General features: G+C 43.9%; 2 protein-coding genes across 7 annotated transcripts in view; both read right to left on the bottom strand.

Annotated features, from left to right (window-relative positions):
• plekha1b (pleckstrin homology domain containing, family A (phosphoinositide binding specific) member 1b) overlaps positions 1 to 12585 on the bottom strand; it is a 23190-nt gene extending 10605 nt beyond the window's left edge. For 2 of the 3 annotated variants that reach the window (XM_034309259.2, XM_034309260.2), the window contains exons 1-7: positions 12426 to 12585; positions 7887 to 8047; positions 6338 to 6394; positions 6158 to 6203; positions 4243 to 4340; positions 729 to 857; positions 117 to 254 (exon numbers count right to left, since the gene is read on the bottom strand). In XM_034309259.2, coding sequence (XP_034165150.2) covers positions 117 to 254; positions 729 to 857; positions 4243 to 4340; positions 6158 to 6203; positions 6338 to 6394; positions 7887 to 8027 — 609 coding nt within the window. In that variant the 5' untranslated portion in view covers positions 8028 to 8047; positions 12426 to 12585. The remainder of the gene's footprint in view (positions 1 to 116; positions 255 to 728; positions 858 to 4242; positions 4341 to 6157; positions 6204 to 6337; positions 6395 to 7886; positions 8048 to 12425) is intronic. The other variant, XM_034309258.2, reaches the window with a different exon arrangement.
• Positions 12586 to 19286: 6701 nt separating this feature from the next.
• btbd16 (BTB (POZ) domain containing 16) overlaps positions 19287 to 25000 on the bottom strand; it is a 29370-nt gene continuing 23656 nt past the window's right edge. For 3 of the 4 annotated variants that reach the window (XM_026928112.3, XM_034309248.2, XM_026928113.3), the window contains 5 exons: positions 24675 to 24757; positions 24179 to 24253; positions 23738 to 23833; positions 22686 to 22874; positions 19287 to 22597 (listed from right to left, as the gene is read on the bottom strand). In XM_026928112.3, coding sequence (XP_026783913.3) covers positions 22529 to 22597; positions 22686 to 22874; positions 23738 to 23833; positions 24179 to 24253; positions 24675 to 24757 — 512 coding nt within the window. In that variant the 3' untranslated portion in view covers positions 19287 to 22528. The remainder of the gene's footprint in view (positions 22598 to 22685; positions 22875 to 23737; positions 23834 to 24178; positions 24254 to 24674; positions 24758 to 25000) is intronic. The other variant, XM_053238543.1, reaches the window with a different exon arrangement.

Below are 25000 nucleotides of genomic sequence, written 5' to 3'. Positions count from 1 at the left end.
TCAGCTTAGCCACGTGTGTAACCCGATTCTGAGGATATGAGGAACTTTCCCCACATAAATACGGATGTAACATTTGGGATTAAGTCTTGGCCCGTGGCGAACAGAGGTGGACTCACCACTGCCCCCTGTTTCACGCAGAAGCCAGCCTTCACCACTGACTGGTCCTGGGTGGCTCGGCTCAGGTAGTAGGGCACCTGGCCGTGAGGCTTCCTCAGTGCCCCTCTTTCTGCCCCGTTCTGCCCTTCGCCCTTCTCCTACAGAAAAAACAAACAAAATACAAAAATACAGCACGAGCAAAAGAGTTAAAATCAGCCTGGAGCTACTTTAGCACATAATTTGGAACATTTCTCTTTTTTTTTTTTTTTTAGGAAGTGCTTTTGAGTCATGGAAAGTTCCAAACATTTTAAACGATACTATAAACATGCATAAATAATAACCATTTAAATATTCATGTTCCACTGACACAGAATAACGGATCTGTCCCTACACATGCCATCTGCTTCTGCATTCAGCAAACACGGAGTAAAAGCCTCGGACATTTCCGGAGGCCATTATTCAAATATAGTGGCTGCTTTGTGGAAAGAGAGGAAACGTTAACCCATCAGTGGCTCTTTACGATGTTTGTAGCATCTCTGCTCTAGGCATGGCATGGCGTTAATTCAATTTAACTCATTTACTCGATTTTAATGAATATTCTCGAGTTATTAAACTATGTGGTGATGTCTGACCTGCGTGGTGGTGATGATGGGAACTCCTCCGATGATCTCGGTCTTGTAGGAGACCTGCTTCATGGCACCCAGGACCTCCACGCAAGCCTCCGCTGGGTTCTGCCCGCTCTGATCGCCTGACTTCGGCACCTGCAAACAACGTTACAAGCTTACACCGATCAGCCATAACATTAAAACCACCTGCCTAATATCGTTGCGTTGAGGCCTGGATTCCACAAGACCTCTGAAGGTGTGTGTGGTTTCTGTGGTATAAGACCTTTAGCAGCAGATCCTTTAAGTCCTGTAAGTTGTGAGGTGAGGCCTCCATGGATCGGACTTGTTTGTCCAGCACGTCCCACAGTCGCTCGATCGGATTGAGATCTGGGGAATTTGGAGGCCAAGTCAACAGTTTGAACTCTTTGTCATGTTCCTCAAACCGTTCCTGAAGAATTTTTGTGGCAGTGTAGCATTGAGCATCATCCTGCTGAAAGAGGCCACTGCCATTAGGGAATACTGTTACCATGAAGAGGTGTAACTCCATCTGCAGCAATGTTTAGGTAGGTGGTACGTGTCAAAGTAACATCCACATGAAGGCCAGGACCCGAGGTTTCCCAGCAGAACATTGCCCAGACCATCACACTGCCTCCGCCAGCTTGCCTTCTTCCCATAGTGCATCCTGGTGCCATCTCTTCCCCAGGTAAGCGACGCACACGCACCCGGCCTTCCACATGATGTAAAAGAAAACATGATTCATCAGACCAGGCCACCTTCTTCCATTGCTCCATGGTCCAGTTCTGATGCTCTCGTGCCCAGTGTAGGAGCTTTGGGTGGTGGACAGGGACAGCATGGGCTCTCTGACCCTGTCGCTGGTTCACCGCTTGTCCTTCCTTGGACCACTTTTGGTAGGTACTAACCACACCAGGAACACCCCACAAGACCTGCTGCTTTGGAGATGTTCTGACCCAGTCGTCTAGCCATCACAATTTGGCCGTTGTTAAAGTCTCTCAGATCCTTACGCTTGCCCATTTTTCCTGCTTCCAACACATCAACTTCGTGAACTGACTGTTCATTCACTGCCTAATATATCTCACCCCTTTACAGGAGCTACTGTAACGAGATAATCAATGATATTGACTTCACCTGTCAGTGGTTTTAATGTTATGGCTGATCGGTGTAGTGTCCCAAAGATCACCGACTTAACAGCTCATTCACAATGTGTTTTTAAACGATCGATTAATACCGTGATATTTTCAGACTGCATTATCATACTGTGAAAATTATAACGCCTCCACACTGTTCTCAGATCTGTGGCACAACGACAAAACCTTCAAAGCTAAGAGCTGCCAGTTTTAATTTCAGAAAGAATTCAGTGTTTGAGCTGTTAGCATTAGCGTTTCTAACGGCAAGGCGACGCCCTCCGGAACAGGAGTGGAGAATTATAGACCCGTGACCAGCTCTTTTACGAACTGTGTTTATGGGCCTGCGTTCCTCTGGAGCCTGAGGGACAGAGTGGAAGTTTACAAGAGCCTCTGTGTGTGTGCGTGTGTGTGCGTGTGTGTGTGTGTGTGTGTGGGCTTTCTTTCCTCTGACTAAATTCAGAAGAACGTTTATAGTGTGAAAGCACAGACAATGAGAGAAAAAAGAAAAAAAAAATAAAAAGAGTCAGTGACTCAAAAGAGGAAGAGCAACGAGAAATCGGAGCAGGAAAAACGTCTGCGTTGTTTTCTTTGCGTACAGAAGGCAATGGGCTTTTTCCTGCCTGTGGTGAACAACTGTACACACACACACACACACACACACACACACACACACACGAATGTGAGTGTGTGTGTGTGTGTGGAGGGCGTGGAGACACACATCTGTTGCCTAGACCGCCTTCGGGGGGGGGGACTGGAGAAATTCCCTCTCTCTGTTCTGGAAGCTTCTGACATTCACTGAAGATGAATACAACATAACTCCTGATCCAAGAATATAAGTTCGAGAATAAGTTCGAGAATAAGTTCGAGAATAAGTTCGAGAATAAGTTTGAGAATAAGTTTGAGAATAAGTTCGAGAATATCCCGTTCACACAGCATCACAATCAGATTTAAAACTTCTTCTGATTATATATTTTGTTTATACATATCGTTTGCTCTCGTCTGTATTAATTCTTGACTCGTATTAATTCTCCTTTAGCAGGTACGTGTGGCGTATTTTCTCGTATACTGTATTTATATAAACCATAAACCAAAACGAACAAAACCGCTAACTGCTCTTCTTTCTTAGAAGGATAATTTCGAGAACGAATTTTAGATCAAATCTTGTACACTGTCAGTGTTTTATCACGTTGTGGTTTCTTGGTAACACGCAAAAAAAAAGTTCAAGCTGTGGGTTTTTTTTTTTGTCTTATGAATTTCAAAAGAAAGAGAGAAAGAGAGAAAGAGAGGCTGGTGAGGGAACGAGTGTTTATAGCCACTCGAACGTTCGTGAGAACAGGAACTAACTTGTATAACCGTAAATGTAACTATAAACAGATTTTTTTAAAAATATATGATGTCATTTTTTATTAGAGAGAAAACCGTTGCCAAACTGCGGGGCTGTAAGAGGAATAAACAGTGTGTCAGGCCGCGTGACCCCACGGCGATGCGCTGTTGATTATCGTCCTCTAACAGCACACCGCTCTTTGGATGTCCACTTACGTACAGAGATGTGTAATGGGACAGAGCGTCACTAGAGCAGGGAAGGGAACAGGAGGTTAAAGGGCTCTGATCGATTACACACACGGCTGCACGGAGGATCGATAACCAGCTTTTACGAGGCTGTAATGAAACCATCAGTCACATTAACCCACGTCTACTACGCGGTCGAACACGGCTAATACTCCTAACATCACACAACCCCTGCTCTCGCCCTGCCTCAGCCTCGCCCTGACTCTCTCTCTCGCCCTGCCTCAGCCTCGCCCTGCCTCTCTCTCACACTGACTCTCCACCATCAGTCACATTAACCCACGTCTACTACGCGGTCAAACACGGCTAATACTCCCACATCACACAACCCCTGCTCTCGCCCTGCCTCAACCTCGCCCTGCCTCTTACTGTCGCCCTGCCTCTCTCTCGCCCTGCCTCAGCCTCGCCCTGCCTCTCTCTCTCACCCTGACTCTCCACCATCAGTCACATTAACCCACGTCTACTACGCGGTCGAACATGGCTAATACTCCCACATCACACAACCCCTGCTCTCGCCCTGCCTCAACCTCGCCCTGCCTCTTACTGTCGCCCTGCCTCTCTCTCGCCCTGCCTCTCCACCTCAGCCTCGCTCTGACACTCTCTCTCTCACCCTGCCTCAGCCTCACCGTGACTCTTACTCTCGCCCTGACTCTCCACCTCAGCCTCACCCTGCCTCTTACTCTCACCCTGCCTCAGCCTCGCTCTGACTCTCTCTCACGCCCTGCCTCTCTCCACCTCAGCCTCGCCCTGACTCTCTCTCACCCTGACTCTTACCCTCACCCTGCCTCAGCCTCACTCTGACTCTTACTCTCGCCCTGCCTCTTACTCACCGTGATTTTGGTGGCGTTGTTGAGAACAGCCACCCATTCCACCAGGTCCTGCTTGTCGTTGGCCTGCAGGTAGAACTTCCTCATTCCAGCGTTGATCACTGGAGGGGAAGAGAGAAGAAGAATGTGTGTGAGGGAGGAAGAACTAGTTATTATACACTAAAAATGTAATCGGAGCAGGTTGGGGTAATTAGAGTTACACAACCCTGCCTCTACCCTGACATTAATCATATCACACAGGCTTTTCAGAACAGGACCAGGACGTGTGTGTACAAACACCACCACCAGTGAAGTCCTCGGGTTTGTGAATCCGGGGACGAGCAGGTACGTGTCCAGGTTACTACTTTAAAACACGCTACTCGCTCCGAATCCCACCACCTGCTGCACTACACACATCGGCCGAGACGCTCACAGCCCAAACGTGGGCCGAGGACACAAACACAAAACGCTGTTAGAACAGGAAATGTTTATAAACTCGTTCATTTCTGTTATTCTGCATGAGTGCGCTTCACTAGCTAACAGCTCACTGTACGTTATTATATTACATTTCCCAGGAAACACCAAATGTGAAGATTTTACTCGCCCAGTGTAAAGCTAATAAATTTATCATCCGTCCAACTCCTGCACGCTACAATTCACCGGTTCATTCTATTAATATATTAACACGTATCCTGCACTAAACACTCGGGTAATTCGAAACAGGAAGCTGTTTGGCTGAGAATCAATTTCAACCGTGAGTCACCTCAGCCTACATGAATGGCACACACACACACACACACACACACACACACACACACACACACCCCCTTCAAGAACTGGGTCACACCATTGACATGGCCACAGGCAGGAATGGTGCGTTCCATTAAACCGTCATCACTTGCATGTGATCTATTGATCTACACAATCAAAAAGACGTGAATATTAAAAAAATATATATATAAAAATCTAGAAACGCTCCAGAGGAGATTCAGATCTGAACTTCAGCATCCTGTGTGGAAGTCACAAGCTCCAGGGAAAGGTCAGCGTGAGGTCATGTAACTGCTTCCTGCCATTGAGAGCAGGACATTCCCTCCGGAGAGCTCGCGGCAAACCACAGGGAAGAGACGATAGAGACGATAAAATCACGGCTGTCCCTGAACACGCCGAGGTCACTGCACTGCTCAAACATCCACCACAGACAAGTTTATACTTTTCTTTTCATTATTTATAGCGTGACAATTTTACAAAATGATATTTAAACACGTTCTCGCTGTGTCCGCGTGGGTTTCCTCCGGTTTCCTCCCAAAAACATGCCGACTCTAAACTGGCCCTCGGCGTGAACGAGTGTGTGAGTGAGTGTGTGTGTGTGTGTGTGTGTGTGTGTGTGTGTGTGTGTGTGTGTGTGTGTGTGGTGTTCTGTGACAGACTGGTTAACCATCCAGGGTGTATTCCCACCTCACACCCAGCGTTCCCGGGATAGACTCCGGATTCACCGCGACCAGACTAAAGCTCTTACTGAAGAGAAATGAATTTACTTTAATCCTGTTCCACTGATCAGACTTTCATGGATCTCTTTCTTTCTATTAAATATTACAAAGAAGCTTGCAGCGGATAGAGGTGTGCAAGAGAGAGAGAGAGAGAGAGCGCGAGAGAGAAAGCGAGAGAGACAGAGAGGAAAAAAAACAGAGTGAAACAGACAGAGAGAGAGAGAGAAAAAAAAATGTAATCTGAATCTGACAGACAGATAGAGAGACAGACGCACACTCAAAGAGCAGGAAATGGGAGTGGAAATAGTGTGTGTGTGTGTGTGTGAGAGAGAGTGAGTCAGGGTGTGAGGGTCTGTGAGAAAGTGTGTGTCTCTGTCAAAGAGAAAGAAAGAAAGCGAGAGAGAGAGAGAGAGAGAGAGAGAGAGAGAGAGAGAGGTAATAAACAGTCTTACCGAAGCAGAACTCTGCCTTGGGTCGCAGTTTGGTCGCATCGCTAACCTGAAACAGGAATAACGTTAAAACAGCGACTGTTAATAAGTTACACTTTAATCAACGTTCAGAAATCACGAGGAGGAAGAGAGGAGAGGAGAGGAGAAGAGAAGAAAGGAGAGAAGAGAGGAGAGAATGTTCACCTTGGAGATGTACGTGAGCTTGAGGGAGCCGACACACGGGGTTCCTTCTGGAAGGTTCTATGGAGAGACAGAATAAAATATCTATAATTATTTTTTAGTCTCTTTATTTTTCAATCTGCACACGTCGCTATGAATGAGCTGTTACTATGGAAACCATAACGTACTAGAACGAGAGCATTAATATAAGCCTGCACTACTGTCAGAGCTGCTGTTATAGAGAATTAATCAACACCTGACGACCAATCAGAACGCAGCACTGGTGTAAATCTGTACTGAACTCAGGACAGTGAGAGAGTAAAGTTTCAGCATGGAGTGATTTATTCTGTTCAGCATCAATAAATGAGGTGTTTTTTTTTTTTTTTTAAAGAGGGAAGGAACTCAAACTCTCCAAAAAAAAAAAAAAAAAAAAAAAAAGAAAAAGAAATAAAGAGAATAGGTTAGTGTGGATGTGATGTGGAGTTACACATCGCCGCTTTAAAGTGTGTTAGTGTGTGATCATTAACACAGCCCACTTTCCCACTTCCTCCGTTAAAGGTGTAAATTAACCTCTTGATAAACCCAAGACCTCCAGTGTGCACACACGCACGCACACACACACACACGCACGCACACACGCACGCACACACGCACGCACGCACGCACGCGTCACATACCCAGCATTATTTACCATCACAATCATACAGTTATAAATGAATTATTCATCATAAAAGAACGTGTATAAATCTCTGGATTTTATCACTGTAAAACATTTTAGAAAGTAAAAACACAATCTGCTGTTTCTAATCAGAGGCTATAATTTGAAAAATTTGCAGAAAGCTTGAACACACGCCTCCTGAACTCTGAGCTTTCCTCCAGTGCTGAATGCTGGGCTTTCATTGGCTCGCTGTACGCATAAATTAGGGCGTGTTTCATGTAAATGACGCGTATAGAAGGGAAATATAAACATCTGCAGATTAACAGGAAAGTTTCTAATCAGGAAAGAAGAGGAAGCGCGAGCACACTGGAGCGGTCAGAGAAGAACGACAAACACACTTCCTCCCTTACATTACACTTCCATCTTCTTTCCTGTCCAACTCAATTCCTTCCTTCCCTACTTCCTGCCATATGCAATTCCTTCCAGATTTATTCTTATCCTTTCCCCACAATCAATTCCTTAGCAACCCAATTCTTTCCAGACTTCCTTCCTTCCTTATTTAATTCCTTCCTTTGATGCTTCCTCCTTTACTTGTTTAATTTCTTCTGCATTTCCATTCTTCCTCCACTGGTCCTTCCTTTCTTACTAATTCCTTTATCTCCTTCGTTACTTCCTTCCTCATGCATTTCCTTGTTTCTGTTCTTACTACTGTCCATCCTTTCCTCACTTTGTTCTTTATTTTATTCCTTCCTTCCTCCATTTAAAGGAAATCCTGGATAAGCAGGGGCTGGACTACAGACGGGATGACTCCGCCCTCACCGTAGAGGAAGTGCAGTGAAAGGTGGACTTCCTGTTTGTTGGACCAGGGACATGCTGGAGCTTTGACCGTGTGTGTGTGTGTGTGTGTGTGTTTACCTGCGGGTTGTCCATGTACCACACCAGACTGCCCTCCAGTGTGTCCAGGATGAAGTAGCGGCGCAGGAACTTGCCGCAGTTCTCATTTTCCTCGATGTCCAGGAAGCCACAGATACGGTTCTGCCGATCCACGTAAGGCATAGCTGGGTCTGAGCATCACACTGACCACACACACACACACACACACACACACACACACACACACACACACAAATAAGAACAAGGAAAGTACAGAAAAGTCATGACATTTCAGCATCAGCAAGTTCTCTCTGTCCATCTCTCTCTCTCTCTCTCTCTCTCTGAGTCCTTGTGTGTGGAGAACACAACAGCCTCCTCACATCAGGAACACACACTGCTTTTACACTCGCTCTCCATTACAATACCAGGAACCAGAACCACAGATGTGGGAGCAGAGCCACCCTCCCATTTATACAGTACACACACACACACACACACACACACACACACACACACACACACACACACACACACACACACAAAACGCTCCATTCACAATTCATGTCCTGCCCCTTCGGGTTAGAGGAACACTAAGCCTCTGCACTCTCGTCCTAATGGGAATTCTGTTATACGGGAATCGGAGAAGGAACACGGAAGCAACTCGCTGAACCTCTTACAAGCCGACTATACACTTCATTTTCTTTTTAAAGTACTCTTTATGTCCAAATATCCAAATAGTTTACACTTAAAAGTCTTTATGATTCCATACTCAGATTGTGAGACATAACGATTTAATCATCTCTATACGATATTACACCAACACCATGTCTGACGTTTACTCTCATTACATCATCATATCATACTAATTCAGAATTCATTTATTAATGAATTTATATTCGATTATATTCTATTATCAGACCGTCTAAACTTTTGCAGTCTAACATCGGAGTATGTTCTCACTCTGAAACACGCCACGAGTTTTCGTTTTTTTAATCTGGAATGACTGACAGCTGCAGAGGAGTTGTGAAACAGCGAAAATGTGGCCATGTGGATATCAACACAACCGGTCTGTAAAAGGATTATATCGAAAATGTACCGTTATTTTATCTTTTTTTAAATTTTTTTTTTAAAAAAGGAATCTCTGCAGCGTTTTCGGGATTGTCTCTGCCACTAAGCAGTTCCCGACCACACACTCTCCTCTCCTCAAACCTGACATTTATATTAACTTATTATGCCGTTGGTTCTGGACGATTAAATCGTAAATCATGATTTTTAATTATGAGAAGGAAAAAAAAAAAAAAAAAACAACAAAACATCACACAAAACTACCAGTTAAAACTCGATTATCCAGCAAAGGTGAGACTTTAAAATGGAAAACACTTTTGGGAAGTGCAGAGCTTCAGGGTATTTCCAAAATGCATATTGTATATACACTGTACATTCCGTACACACACACACACACACACACACACACACACACACAGGATATGAGGCTGATCTGTAGCATGCTTTGTGCTTGTTCTAATACTAACGATCGTTTCTATAGCAACAGCTCATTCACGGGGGCGAGTGCGGCTAACACTCCACGGATAATAAACAGATAAGAGTCTCCAGTGTCAGAAGGTAAAGCTGTAACGTTCAGTTTTCCGACGTCTTCAGGACAGACGAGTTTACGCTTCTTTTTCTCTTATTAAGTTGAAGAGAGAGAAGAAAAGCGAGGCTGGTGAGGGAGCGATTGTTTAGAGCCGCTATAACATACGTGAGAACTTGTTCTCCGTTAAATGTAACTATAAACGGATAAAAAGTATGACGCGTGGTTCTTTAATAAATAAAAGGTGTAATCACTGGTACGTTGCTGTGGTGTAGGAGGAATAAAACACCCGAGGACGCGCTTGTTAGAGGAAAATGATCAGCTTCTGCGTGGCGAGTGTAACTCCGCTTCATCACGCCACCTCAGAGTGGATTAATTTCCGAAAACAGCACCGCACACGCAGTGTTTTATTCCTGTATTGTATTTATACTGAGCTGCAGGAGTAAATGAAGAGTGTAAAGTATAAATCATAAGATCATAAACCAGAATAATCACAGTAATGAAGCTGCTTCTGGTATTCTCATCTTCTCCGCTCTTCAAGCCCACGTTAAAGTTCGCAGAGCGCGCGCTTGCGTGTGTGTGTGTGTGCGTGTGTGTGCGCAGAAGGAAGCGAGAGTGTAGCGTGGGTTTAGCAGTTGAGCACAGGTGGACTGAGTTTACTGTGTGTGTGTGTGTGTGTGTGTGTATGTGTGTGTGTGTGTGGGACACCGCAGAGTGACGGGTACGCGCTCCGATCACACCATCATAATCGGCGCTGGAAAGTACCGAACTGCGTGTTCTCTCGTTACTCGAGTGCAGGGTTCACTGTAACGGTACTTATTTCAGTTTCATTAAATCACACTACTTTTACCTCAGTTTCTTTTCAGATCAATTAGTTCTGCTACAGAATAAAACAATAATAATAATAATAATAATAATAATAATGCGTTTCACCACTGAAGACTGTCAGCCAATTAAAAGACAGTATTTTACACAATTTGATTTTGAGAGCCAATCAGAATAAAGCCTGATGAAACTCTACACTGTGTAGCAGCAGTGTCTGAGACAGCGGAGACGGAGGATGGGAATCTCACGGCTCGACGTCCAGCCTGCGGAAACACCTACAGGTGAGCTGTTAGCTAGCCGAGAGAGCTGGACTGGCTAGCTGGGTCTGATGATGTTTCAGAGTACGAAAGCTCTGCGTTCATCTGAAGATGTTCAGCGTCGATCACCTGCTGTGGTAAATATTACCCAAGTGTGGTTTCTAGATAGCGAACTCTGTAGGTAGAAACATGAGCAGTTTTGCGGATTAGATGCGTGAATAATAAACCTGAGACACATTTCACAACTCCACAGTGACCGAAAAACACGACACGTCTTATCTTCACACCATCGTGTGCTGAACGCTCACGTCTCACGTCACCTGCACTCAGTTTCGGTTTCCTTATACGGACGCAGAAACCTTCCATAGGATGCAGACGATTGGAAAAAAAAAAAAGAAGAAGAAGAAAGACGTGAGCGGCACTCGGAGAGCGGGATCAGTGAGGAAGAAAAACACGGCGCAGCAGTGACATCATCCTGAAGCCGATTAATTTCCTGTAACAGCATGTGCTTTATTCCTCTTACACCACAGCAGCTCACAGACGATTTCGATTTATTAATTATTAATCCAATTATTATTATTATTCCTTGTTAATTCCTGTCCTGAAAAAAGTTTCCTGAAAGCAAGAAAAAAACCTCTGACGCAGTCATTATGAGGTTTTAGTCACTGATGAACACCGTCGCGCTCCATCGCACCGCACGGCTCGGTTCTCGCTCCTGATTGGTCATTTCTGTCGCAGTGGCTCTGACGGTGCAGCGCGTGAGGCGGTGATGATGAAGCTGTGAGGAAGAGCGCTGGACTTCGCCTAAAGACATTACCACGGCTGAAACCTGAGAGCTCAGACCTGCAGAGCTTCTTAAACGCATTTCTGAGATCTTAATGTGCATCATGTGATCAGCTGCAGAGCCGGGAAACCGTCTCCCTCCCCGCCGCCGCGCCGCACCACGCAGCGCCGCACAAACGCAGCGCCACGCCACGCAGCACCACGCCACGCCACGCAGCGCCACGCCACGCTCCAGCACACCTCTCTGCGCAGAACTTCCTGTTGCAGCTTGATTAACGGAGCATTACAGGAAAGTTCCACTCTGAATGATGTGCGTATTAACGGTTACAATTAACACGTTTTTCCCAACTTACCCACAATGCCGTGTGACAGTGACGCTCTAGCTAAAGAGAGCGATGCGGCGGCGCTTTAGTCTCTTCCAGCTCTCGTCTCGCCCAGCTGCACTGCATTCTGGGACTCTGAGTCCAGCTCCTGCTCCAGACGTCTCTTCTTCTAGGCTGGATTTGTTTATTTATTTATTGTAGTTTAGGAGCGAACAGCCAATCCTGACTCACCTCTGTGCTCAGGGCGGAAAGTTTCTGCGGTTAAACTCCAGTGCCTCTGCGCGTCCCTGTGACGTAATCGCGGGACACAAGGGCTGGGTTTTCTCAGGAGAAACGCAGCTACGGCATGAGGACAGAGCTGAGGAGCATCACCACGGAACTCAGGAGGAACATTTCCGCGTGAGGAGCCTGGGAGTGTCTCAGGGAGGACTTGCTCTTGAATGTGCTCGCAGCTTCGCGCTAACGTTATTTACCTGCGTTCACACCTGCGCCTTCACCTGCACCGCCTCTCCCCGCGCGCCGCCATTACACGCGCCCTCACCCGCTTTCTCCTTCATCCCGCTTTTAGGGAAATAAACCCGGGCACACCCCGAGCCGAGCCGAGCCGAGCCGAACCCAGCCGAGCCGAGCCGAGCCGAACCCAGCCGATGTGCGCCAGCTTAGCGTTAGCTCTCATATAATACACAACACAAACTAACCTAACCTACACTAACCTACACTAGCCTATACTAACCTATACTAACCTATACTAGCCTACAGTAGCTTCACCTACTCGCACACAGAGTCAGCAGAAAGCACTTACAGAGTTTATAATCGCTGGGAAAAGCCGCTCCGCGTCCGCGCCTCGGTGGATTTCAGCCCATCTCCAACACCAACTTCCTGCTCCGAGCTCTGTTACCTACAGCTACCTCTCTCTCTCTCTCTCTCTCTCTCTCACACACACACATATACACACACACATATACACACACATATACACACACAGGGCAGGGCGGACAGCGGGGGCGGGGCCATGGAGCCGGAAGTGCAGCCGCAAAGCGTCACGGGAAATGTAGTGCTTTCGTCCTGAACGTAGATTCCCAACTGGTTTCTTGTTTCACTCACAACAATTATTCCTTTTTTTCCTTTTGCTTCCTTTCTTTCTATATTACTATTTTTAAGTCATTTTTTTTCTTCGATCTTATATAAGCAAACCTCATGGCTCTGGGAAAAGACAGACATGCTGATTATGGGATGTGTACTTTTTATTACACACACACACACACACACAAAACCCGCATTATTTTTGCTTAAAAAGTTTTTTTTAAATGCTTCTAAAAAACCTCACAAACATTCACAACTATGCAAGAAAGTAAGAAATATAATCTGAAAAGAGCTGAATAAAACTACCACAAAGCTGTTAAAACATGGAGGACTCAAGACTATGAATGAATGAATAAATAAATAAATAAATAAATAAATAAATAAATAAATAAATAAATAAATCACTTTCATCCACAACAACACGAGTTACAGCTCTTGCTCAAAAACATATCAATTTATTTGTTTCTATTTATGTATTTGTGTTAGTCTAGGATGTGAAGTCCCAGTTTTCTGATCATTAAGTCACAGCCTTAATGTGTGTATTTATTATTTTGTATTTCTACACTTCACATTTGTATTCATGTTTTCTCCCTTTCTGTAATATATGTATATGTTTATGTACTATAGCTGTGTGTAAGTGAGCACTCCGCACCGGTAGGGGGCGCTGGAGAGGTTGGAGGTTTGTGTGAACAGAGACGGGATCAAAACTCCAAGCGGAGAACAAATAAACACAGCAGTTTTTAATATCTACCGCGTTGTATTATATTATACTGTATTATTATATAATTTTAAATTAGTTGGTGTAGTGAATTCCCAGCGGCTCAGCAGGAGGCGGTAATGCAGCTGTTCCGCCAAAACACCAACGAAGAAGCGGCGATAAACACGGAACCGTAATGGCGGCGGAGAAAAACAAAAAGAAAAAGAAAAAGAAGCGCCACTGAAGCGGAAAGTCGAGTTATGAGGAGAGTTTTTTTTTAATTGATGGTGAAATAAATCTTCATGAAACATTGAGACGTTTAATCTGTGCTGGAAAATGTTTTATTTCTCGAAGCTTCCAGCGCTCACTAGAGGCCTCTAGTGGTCAAAAAATATTGACCAAAAAAGGCCAAAAAGAAATAAAGAAATAAATAAAAGAGTGATGTAAGCCTTTTAAAGCCATGAAGCAATTCCTGAAATTGAAATTCTTATAGTACGTTTTCATCGTAGCCTAGATATGAACTTTACATAGTAAACATGTTTCTGTATGTTAATAAAGTTTATAGTGCTACAGCTCCAGTGTTCCAGTGACTGTGTGTAAGATTAAAATCAGAAGTGGAGATTGCTGTGCTTTCAGCTGGACAGTGGCACTGACTCTTTTCAGGGGAAAACTAGCTAACACACGCTCAAAATGTCTCATGAAGTCGCCAAATGACGTCGTAGGCTGATCATTTGCATATTCACTGAACATTACGCGTATCGTGATACGAGATCCGTCCGGAATTTCGACGCGTTGAACACAGCACGGAAATGAACAAACGGAACGCTGTCAAAAGACATGGAGTCAGAAGTAAACATTTTCCACAACAAACATCGCAGGACTGAGGGAATGAAGCTGGACTTAATCTGGTTGCGAAGAAGCAGCGCAAGCGTACGATACCTGGACGTTTGAAAATGAGGATGATAAAGATATCCTGGGAAAAAAATCGAGAAATGTAAGGAGTGTTGCACCCCGTAAACAGGACGTCACATACGAGAGGTACGGGTTTTACACGAGTGCATGGGGACGTGTCGATTAGCCGGTACGTTACGGCGTATGGAAAACAGTGTAAGAACTGTGAGGAAAAAGGAATCACTTGATGTGTAGAGCAGCGTTCAAGCCTGTTCACTGGAAGGACAGCTGATCTAAAAACAGGACGTCAGCTTTAAACTGGACACTGGGGTTCAGGTAATCGTCATCCCACACAACCTGTGGCGGAGAATCGGTAAAACGATCCCGCTTACAAAAGACACAAAGTGTGAAACTATCCACATATAGAGCGGATAAAATAACAGAGCTGAGAACAACAAACAAAACACGTGTAATAAACTTCGTTGTGGTTGAAAAGGATGGAAAACCAGCACTGGGAATCCACATGTGAGGAAATGAGATTCATGAGAAGTGAGAGAGTGATGATGTTGAGCACTGAGAGGGCATTGGCTGCCTGGAGGGAGAGAACACTAATAAAAGAGATAAAAAAAAAACAAAAAAAACCACCCACTAAGAAAATTCCAGTGACGCTGCCAGAGAAATTCTAAACAAATGAACAGAATGGACAAAGTGAAAGTGGTCAGAGTGCTGAAGAACCCACACATTTGTTATTCATGAGAAGTTCAACAGAAAGAAATGAGAGGATCTGTCTAGATCCACGCTCTTGCCTGTGTACATTAAACACAGCTTTAGATCACAGTAGGTTTCTCCGTCTGTCCTCAGCACAGGATGTTAAAGCATCTCTTTGTGGGCAGAGAAGGTGCTGAAACCTAAATCGACAACATACTCTGGGGAGTTTGGGGAGCGACATGACCAAAGAATTTCAGACTGGAAAAAAAAAAAAAAAGTAAAACTGGCCATGAGGAAAGAAATACCTGGGTCACAATCTCTCGAAAGATGGCTTAGAACCTGCGGAATTAAGGCAATTATGAAAAGCCACTGAGCAGTGCTCCAGCTAGCACACAGAGGCGACTGATGAGGTGGAAAAGGTATCAACGAAAAGTTCAGTACAGACGAGGAAAGGAAATGCATAATTAACAGAATCAGAAATACCTGACAATGAAACAGACGCTCAGGTGCACATGCTAATAATGAACTTACCTGTGAATTAAAAAAAAAAAAAAAAAAAAGAGACTGAAAATTGTCTCTTAACTGCAACAAAGGTCAAAGAGACAGTGACAGAATAAACAGCCAGAATGAAGGAATCAAGTTGCAAAAGAAATTCAAGAATACTGGAATTTCAGGGAAGACCTCTCAGTAGTGAACGGAATTCTGTTTAAAGGAAAACGGATCATAGTTCCAGGGTCAATGAGAGCTGAACTGCTCAGGCCAATTCGTTAAGGTCACTGAGGCATAGAGAGCTGTAGTCATGGAGCAGGAGAGATGATCTTCTGGCCTGGAATGTCTAAGAGTATATCAGATATGGGGAACCACTGTGAGGTTGCTCTACATCCACAGAAAGTTCCAGAAAGACCTTGGAAGAAGATGAACTGTTTACCTTTGAGCAGTAAGAATATCTGATTATAGTGAGAATTAGTGAACTATTACTCAAAATTCATAGAAGTTGAGTGGAGAAGGAGTTGAGAAGGAGCTCAACAGTCATTTCCCATCTCACATCACAATTTGGTAGACATCAGTTTCCTGAAGTTCCCATTTCGGGCACTGGGCTTCAGTTCAGCTCGTGAGAATTCCAAGACTTTACAAAGTCGTTCAGCCACAAAACCACAAGCCCCCATTAATTCGGTTCATGGAAATTCCAAGATAATTTAAAGTTGTGGGAGTTCCACTAGAAAACTACAAGCCGTCATCATGCTCAATTCAGTGGTATGGGTGAGACAGGAGCACAGAAGGTGAAGAAGTTCAGGGCAGATCTCTTTCTGCTGAACTGGAGAAATACTCCTACAGAGGATGCTGCTGTTGAGAGGGAGGCGAGTAAGAACATCATTTCCAACTATTTACGTATTTATCATTTCTATCAAGAACATAGACACAGTGGAGTAGCGGCAGTGAGGAGTCGGGAGAGACACGAAGAGTTAAAAACAAAGAGCGAAGAACTGCACAGGTGAACAAAGGGAACGGTGGTGATCAGTGATTGGACGTTAGGAACAGTGGTGATCAGTGATTGGACGTCGAGAACAGTGGTGATCAGTGATTGGACGTCGAGAACAGTGGTGATCAGTGATTGGACGTCGAGAACAGTGGTGATCAGTGATTGGACGTTAGAAACAGTGGTGATCAGTGATTGGACGTTAGGAACAGTGGTGATCAGTGATTGGACGTCGGGAACAGTGGTGATCAGTGATTGGACGTCGAGAACAGTGGTGATCAGTGATTGGACGTTAGGAACAGTGGTGATCAGTGATTGGACGTCGAGAACAGTGGTGATCAGTGATTGGACGTCGGGAACAGTGGTGATCAGTGATTGGACGTCGAGAACAGTGGTGATCAGTGATTGGACGTCGGGAACAGTGGTGATCAGTGATTGGACGTTAGGAACAGTGGTGATCAGTGATTGGACGTCGAGAACAGTGGTGATCAGTGATTGGACGTCGAGAACAGTGGTGATCAGTGATTGGACGTTAGAAACAGTGGTGATCAGTGATTGGACGTCAGGAACAGTGGTGATCAGTGATTGGACGTCGGGAACAGTGGTGATCAGTGATTGGACGTCGAGAACAGTGGTGATCAGTGATTGGACGTTAGGAACAGTGGTGATCAGTGATTGGACGTCGGGAACAGTGGTGATCAGTGATTGGACATCGGGAACAGTGGTGATCAGTGATTGGACGTTAGGAACAGTGGTGATCAGTGATTGGACGTCGGGAACAGTGGTGATCAGTGATTGGATGTTGGGAACAGTGGTGATCAGTGATTGGATGTTGGGAACAGTGGTGATCAGTGATTGGACGTCGGGAACAGTGGTGATCAGTGATTGGACGTCGGGAACAGTGGTGATCAGTGATTGGACGTCGAGAACAGTGGTGATCAGTGATTGGACGTTAGGAACAGTGGTGATCAGTGATTGGACGTCGGGAACAGTGGTGATCAGTGATTGGACATCGGGAACAGTGGTGATCAGTGATTGGACGTTAGGAACAGTGGTGATCAGTGATTGGACGTCGGGAACAGTGGTGATCAGTGATTGGACGTTAGGAACAGTGGTGATCAGTGATTGGACGTTAGGAATAATGGCGATCAGTGATTGGACATTAGGAACAGTGGTGATCAGTGATTGGACGTCGGGAACAGTGGTGATCAGTGATTGGACGTCGGGAACAGTGGTGATCAGTGATTGGACGTCGAGAACAGTGGTGATCAGTGATTGGACGTCGGGAACAGTGGTGATCAGTGATTGGACGTCGAGAACAGTGGTGATCAGTGATTGGACGTGGTGTTACACGCTGGTGGTGAGTGGCTTGTATAACCAGCAGCTGTGGTGTGAGATGGAGAGCCGTATCGAGTGCAGGACAGTCGCTAAAATCTGCTCAAAAAGTCACTAGATTTGTCATTAGACTCTTTTTTTTTTTTTTTTTTTAAATAAAGTTGCTACAGGGAAATACAGAGCTGCCAAATTTGTTGACGAAGCCATTAACACTTATCTGAACGTGTTTGTCGAGTCGAGTGTTTGTGGTTTGTATTTTCTTTCTCTGATGATCACATTTACATTTACTGCATTTGGCAGAAGCTCTTATCCACAGCGACTTCCAGAAGTGCTTTAAAGTCCTGATCCTGGCTCTCTAGGTCACGGAGTAAGAGAACCGCGAGTCTTAAACCCTGTTGGGGAGGTTAGTAAAGTATAAAAACACACAGACTACACAAGAATTTTTAAAATAATAATAACAAAGTGCTAACTGAAATGTTATACATTTGTACATAAACTCTGTCGCAGTGTGTTTATCAGAGACGTAATTACTCTCATGTACTGCATATTTTAACGCTTCTATCTCCTGTAAGTGCTGCTGTTAGAACCAGGCGAACCAGCCGGTGGAATGTGGAATATTTTCTCCATCGCTGCTATCGTATTTGTAGAAAAACGTGGTAGCAGCACTCACATGGAGATTTTAATCACAGAATTCTCGCACTGACGCAACTTTGTCGTAGACTCTCTTTGGTCGCAGTGGTGCTAATAATGAGACCGTGGATCTCATCTCACGCCAGAGATATCAGTGACGGCAGAATCGAGCGGAAAACAGCGTACAGCGTAAAGCTGGACTTAGACACACATTCATCTGCACCGTGTTTATTTATTTACTCATTAATTTATTCATTTCATTTAACTGTTTTATTGCTGCTATGGATCATGACTTTGTGCCACATTATCACTACAGCACTTCTTACATTCATTACATTCATATCCATTAAACTGAGGAGAAAGCAAACAGCTTCAAAATGTCCGCCACATCTTTGCTGCTCACTGTGTGTTTTTTAAAATGTAAATTTCTCCTTCATCTGAAGTACATGACCACCTTAATATCTGTTACGCAATTTCACCAGAACGCTTATGACTAAGGCACGGGGTTTCTGCATACATGACTACATCCAGTCAGCTGCTGTATCCGTCATCCAAAAACAAGGAAACTATCACTGAGGATTACGAAAGGAAATATCTGCGGTGTGCTGTATCATTTCAGAACCTGTGGGAAATCCCCAACCTCTAAACTCTCCCCCACGTCGCTATTCTCTCTAAGACAGAGTTCCTCTGTCAGGCCTGCGGGTTTCTTTGTGAGAAAATTCGATGTTCAGTGACTTCACACACACGCTGTATAGAGTAAAGAATGAGAAAGCTTGATGTTAGAGTGTTTGTGCTGTCTTTACTAAAGTGGACACAAGCATCCAAACGTCTGTGTTTTATTGTTGGTGTGAATGTTTATCACTAATGCGGACTATCGCTGTGTGTTCGACTAAATCTAAAATTCAGTCCAGGAAAAACCGAAGAAAACTCCCCTCAACTTGGAAAGTCAGGGAGATCTTTATGCCTGCTCACGCCAACAGTAAATAACGTAAGCAGTTCCCTAATTTACGAGGTTACAGTTGGTTAAAAGTAGAACATTGACCTTACAGTTCTCTGCTCTGGGAAAATAAGTACGTCTTGTTGAGAATGATGTAATTCTGACTTCTGACTTCAGGCTTAGGATGCTGTGTCATGCACATGGCAGCTGGGACGAAAACACTACGTGACAAAGCCTGTGATTGGTTGTTAATAAGGTTGTTATCGTTAACGAAAACTATCCCGAAAACTAAAACTCAGTGAAAAAAACATTTTCGTTAACTGAAATAAAAATAAAAATGTGAGTTTCAAAATAAACGAAAAGTAAACTGTTTTTAATTTAAACTGCAACTATAACGTCCACCTGCAATACGAACGAAAACTAAACAGAACTTCAGAGAATAAAACTCGTGTTTTCGGATTTTACGTGTTGGCTGGTCTGACTTAAGAACAGAGGTGGAACGGAGTGAATCCATCAGTGTTGCAGAATCATAAATGGCGAGATTAATAGATAGCGAAAGAAAGAGCCCCATCTGGGATTTTTTTCGAGTACGACACATTTACAAATTTCAAGGCATTTACCGTGATATTAAAAACTAAACTCATAGTAAAAGTAAATACAAACTGAAAGTAATGATTTTCAAAAGATGAACATGAAATCAAAACTATTTACGCACCATTAAAACTAACTGAAACGAAACTGAAATTGAAAACCAAAATACAAAAACGAAATAAAAACAAAAACGAGTAATATTTTTAAAACTATAATAACCCTGGTTGTTACAAACGATGCGTGTCCTCACCGATTCAGTCCAAGCATGGCATGCTAAAACCATCAACCCTTGATTTATTAAAGTCTCATGTACCGCATACATCTTATTTTTTTTATCTTTTCTCTCTGTAAATATGGAACGAAATAAACACTTCTTCTTCCCCCTCTTTCATTTCTTTATTAACTTCAACAACTTGCCATAATTTACCCATAATTAATCCATAATTAATCTTCCAGTGGTTTTGAAGTGTCATGAAATTTTAACAGCGCCACCTGCAGCACTGGAGCACTTGTACGTGACGGTCAATGCAAAGCCGCAGAGAGTGTGAGCGCTTGTGACTTCATGATCACTAAAAGTAGCTGTCTAACTTTGTAAAATGATGTAATTCCGAGTTCAGACTTCCCACTTGTGAGTTAATTCGAACAGTCTCAGATAGAGGGCTGTCAATCACGTGTGCTCACAGGACAACTTTCAGACTGCTCCGATAAATGAGGAGTTTTCTGAGGATGGTTTTATTGGATTTCTTTTTCATTAACACTTTGCTGGACCGTATTATACAAACACTCACAAACACTGGTGTTAGCTGTGTTAGGTAGCTAGTTAGTCATGCTAGCCAGCTCATTCTTTGATAGCGATCATCGTTTCCCACCATTATTAAAGTATTTATATTTATAAATAACCTCAACTGGAATCTAATGGCGATTTTAATTAAAAAACAACAGCTCTCTGGCTTAAAAAATATATCATTCTACACATTTAAATCTTGTGCCTAATTCTGTGCCTATAATAATAATAAACAAAAATAAATAAATAAAAAAAAACCATTGCATGGTTGTGTGTGTTTTATTATTTTTTTTAAATAATAATAATTATTATTATTATTTATTTTCCTGTTAAAGGAGCCCTTGACTGGTCTATGCGTGTCACGATGTGGTTTGGTCCGAATGGTTTCACCGTCTGCAATAAAACGTGGCTAAAACACACCTGCAATTAAAGCACAGATTCAAAATCGCTTCTATTCATCTCCTGTGCAGGAACGTCCTGGCTTTAAACCTTCTACAGCAACAACAGGAGCTGATACTGCTGCTGATAAGAAATCAATTTACTGTGATTATACTGTATATTAATCGTCCCACTCCTACTACACTCGTACATCGTGTGGTGGAAATCACCTGCGTATCTCTTTTCTGCTAATCGGCTTTGCTCTTTCTCTTAAAATAGGTTTGGGAGTGAGAACCGGCTCTCGGATCGAAAGAAACTGGAACGTCATGGACTCGAAGCAAACGGGGTCAGGGAGTATTTCCTGTGTCGTGTCCAAAGCTCGCTTCCTTTCCTCTGAAACAGGGGCGCTTGAGAACAATGGAGACCTGACGTGCTTAAAGAGAAGGAGGAAAACTAGTCTCACTGCAACAAAGAACCTCAGTGAATATCTTGAAATAGGAAGTTTTAGTGCAGAATAAACAAAAATATAAATAATTTATATTATACATAATTAATTACACTGTGGAATTCTACCTTTCTGTAATCTTCCCTAAGTAGTGCTTATACTGTATTTATCATAGCCACAGTGTAAACACTTGCTGCTGAATTCTGCATTCTGATTGGTCAGGAGGTGTTGATTAATTCTCTATAACAGCAGCTCTGACAGTAGCGCAGGTTTATATTAATGCGCTCGTTCTAATACGTTATCGTTTCCGTAGTAACAGCTCATTCACAGGGACGTGTACAGCGGACGCTCCACATAAACAGATTAAAAACGTGTGTAATTATTAATAATTAAGGAGACATTTATGTAACATTTATGGAAGGAGTCTCCAGTGTCAGCGCTTCGTAACAGTCAGAGGTGAAGCTGTAACTTTAAGTTTTCCGACATCTTCAGGACAGAGGAGTTTACGATTCTTTGCGGTTTCTTGCTAACAAATTGCTTTTTTTTTTGTTTTATTAAGTTGAAGAGAGAGAATAAAGAGAGGCTGGTGAGGGAACGAGTGTTTATAGCTGCTATAACGTAAGTGACAACAGGAACTATAAACAGATAAAAACTATGATGCATAGTTCTTTAATAAATAAAATAATAGTAATTGTTGGCAAAGTGCTGTGGTGTAAGAGGAATAAAACACCTGGGGACGTGCTGTTATAGGAAAGTAATCAGCTTCACCACACCAGGGTGTTGATTAGTTTCCTGTAACAGCACGACACTGAGTGTTTTATTCCTGTGTGTATCATGTAAGCACATGTAAGTGTAGCATGTTAGCAGTGAGAGCTCTGTAGTGAGGACTCGTGATCAGCCGAGGAGGAAAAACACATCTGAATTATCATTATTGGATTGTTGGACTAATTCATGCCGATGGGAAGGCCAGGGAAAACATCACCAGCGCAGGCACACCAAGTCCGTCCACCGTAAACACCTGGAAGAAAGATTCGTACATGAATAAGTCCGGAAACGCCAATAAGTTGCAGTGACTTGTTGTGTGTGTGTATTGTTTAATTGTTTACCTTGCTCCTGCAGCAGCGTCTACTCAAGCCAAACACTTGATTGAGTTCTCCGCTGCTCCTTTCCTGCCATTCTCCACACACACGGCTTTGCACGCTGATCTGATAGCACACGCAGCGCTCTGCTCTCATGCTGAACGGCTGCGTTGTCCTACAGCTCTCTGCTAGCACAGGGTCCCAGTGTCTTAACCTCTAAAGAGAGAGAGAGAGAGAGAGAGAGAGAGGAGGAAAGGTTAACCACCATTTTGTTTAAAGTTCCCATAAAACATTTATAATCCCGTGATTTGATTGGTTCTGGCAAATTGAAGTGCTTGAACAGCCAATAGCGTTTGAGATACGCCAAGCCACGCCCCCGCGCGATCTAAACACACCTGACGCTAGGTAAACACGGAGCACGGTGAAGAGTTTATAACGCGAGTGAAGAGTTTATCAGCTGTGGAGGATTTCTCTCCACTTTAACCAGGACGACTTTAATCCCAGACGCCGAGACGCCGTGTGTGTTTGGAGTTATGGCGTACGTGTTTGAGGCGAGGTCAAGCGTCAGCGTTGCCGATGGCGACGGAGAGCCGCGGGGTCGTGAGTGGGAGATAAAATGATATCACTGACTCTCACTGATGGAGACGGGAATAAAGACGGAATTCTCCATCAGTCTGACGGAGCGGCGTTCCGACACGCTGGTAAAACTCTCCTTTGAAAAAGTCACATGATCACCAGCTCACACAAACTCCGCCCCCTTTCACATGAATAAACTCCGCCCATTTATTCTCAGCTGGAAAAGGGAATAGTGTGTGTGAAGACGCGCGGCCAAAAACACACTGATGAACCACGTTTACTGCTAACGAGCCGCTACTGTAGAGCAAGACACGCCCCCAGGGGGCGGGGCATACACACTCTACAGAGCGAATACACAAGACTAGTACAGGATGAGTCATCAATAATTTTTATAAATGTTTTACTAAAAGTGACAAACCACAAAATTAAAATCTCTAAAACAGCGGCTGTATTTTGGCATATTTAGTGCACGTGATAGTGTGAACTGTATAATACACACTGACCTCCATGGAGAACGCAAACGCTGCGGATTCTCCAACTCGAGAAGCTCTGAGCAGGAAGTAGAAGCCATAGAGACCAACAGTGTGAGTGCAGTGTTCCTGTAGGACAACACACACACACACACACACACACACACACACACACACACTTCAGATTTTCCCATGAGTTAGCATTAACAGCAGCCCCTCTGCTAGAAAAAGGTCATTTCTAGAACCCTTAATGATTCTTTGCTGTTCCTCTGGGAGAACCCGTAGAGGTTCGAAGTACAACGGTGTGTTTCGCTATCAGAAATGTTCCAAACTAGAACCTATTAATCCTTTAACTATACCATAAACATTTCCCCCTTTTTTTTCGAAACAGTGTGGTACCACCACTATCAAGCAATGAGCGAGAATTCTAAAATGTTCATTGAAATGGATTCAGGAATGAGAGGAACGCTGCACCCCGGTGACGGTCATTCCGAAGCGGACGGCCTGCTTGGAAAAGTTGGTGATGTGCATGTTGCCTCCGCTGTGGATCTGCGGACAAACAGAAGAGCAGAGAGTAGGAAAGCGGGACTCATTATGGTTAGAGGCGCGATAAAACTAAAGCATGCTTTCACGTGTTCCAGGCTTAGAACCCTGGCGTGTTTGGTGCTGTTATTTAATCCTGTGTGTTCTCTGTGCACATGGTTTTCCTTTCTCCATCACCATAGACTACAGTATATTACTGAATAATAACCGAAAGAGTATTAGGAGTGTGTGTTTTCAGCTCCGCCCCTTCCCACTTTCTCCTCAGCCAATATTTTTTACTTTAAAAAAAAAACAAAAAAACAAAGTGTGAATTTCACTCTGATCTGATAAGTGAGGAAGAAACCTATAAACAATGAATCAGATAAAGAAAGCTATTAGTAATCTCGTCATGCAGGCAATCTGGGTTAATTTGGTGTTAGAGACTCACAGAGTAGACGAGGTTAGAGAAGGTGAAGTGGAGCCAGGAATGAGGGAACACGTTGATCTTCTGCATCTCCTCCATGTGCTGTCCTGAGAACCACGAAGAAAAACAACACGCAAACATGACGCTAACGCATGAATTAGCAAGAGCTTTACGGTAAGGAAGGAGCTGATCGAGTGCTCGGTAGGCAGAGCTGCAGAAGGAGGAGGAATAAAGGAGGTGTGTACTTCCTCTGCCTATGTTCAGCTCCATGACTGAAGGACATTAAGTTGCTCCAGAGCTAGTTCATGACTCTGTCTGAATGCTGGAGTTGACCAGCTGGTGACTTAATC

Source organism: Pangasianodon hypophthalmus, chromosome 12, assembly GCF_027358585.1.
Source record: "Pangasianodon hypophthalmus isolate fPanHyp1 chromosome 12, fPanHyp1.pri, whole genome shotgun sequence".
NCBI classification, from domain to species: Eukaryota; Metazoa; Chordata; class Actinopteri; order Siluriformes; family Pangasiidae; genus Pangasianodon; species Pangasianodon hypophthalmus.
This window is presented reverse-complemented; position numbering and strand designations above follow the sequence as displayed.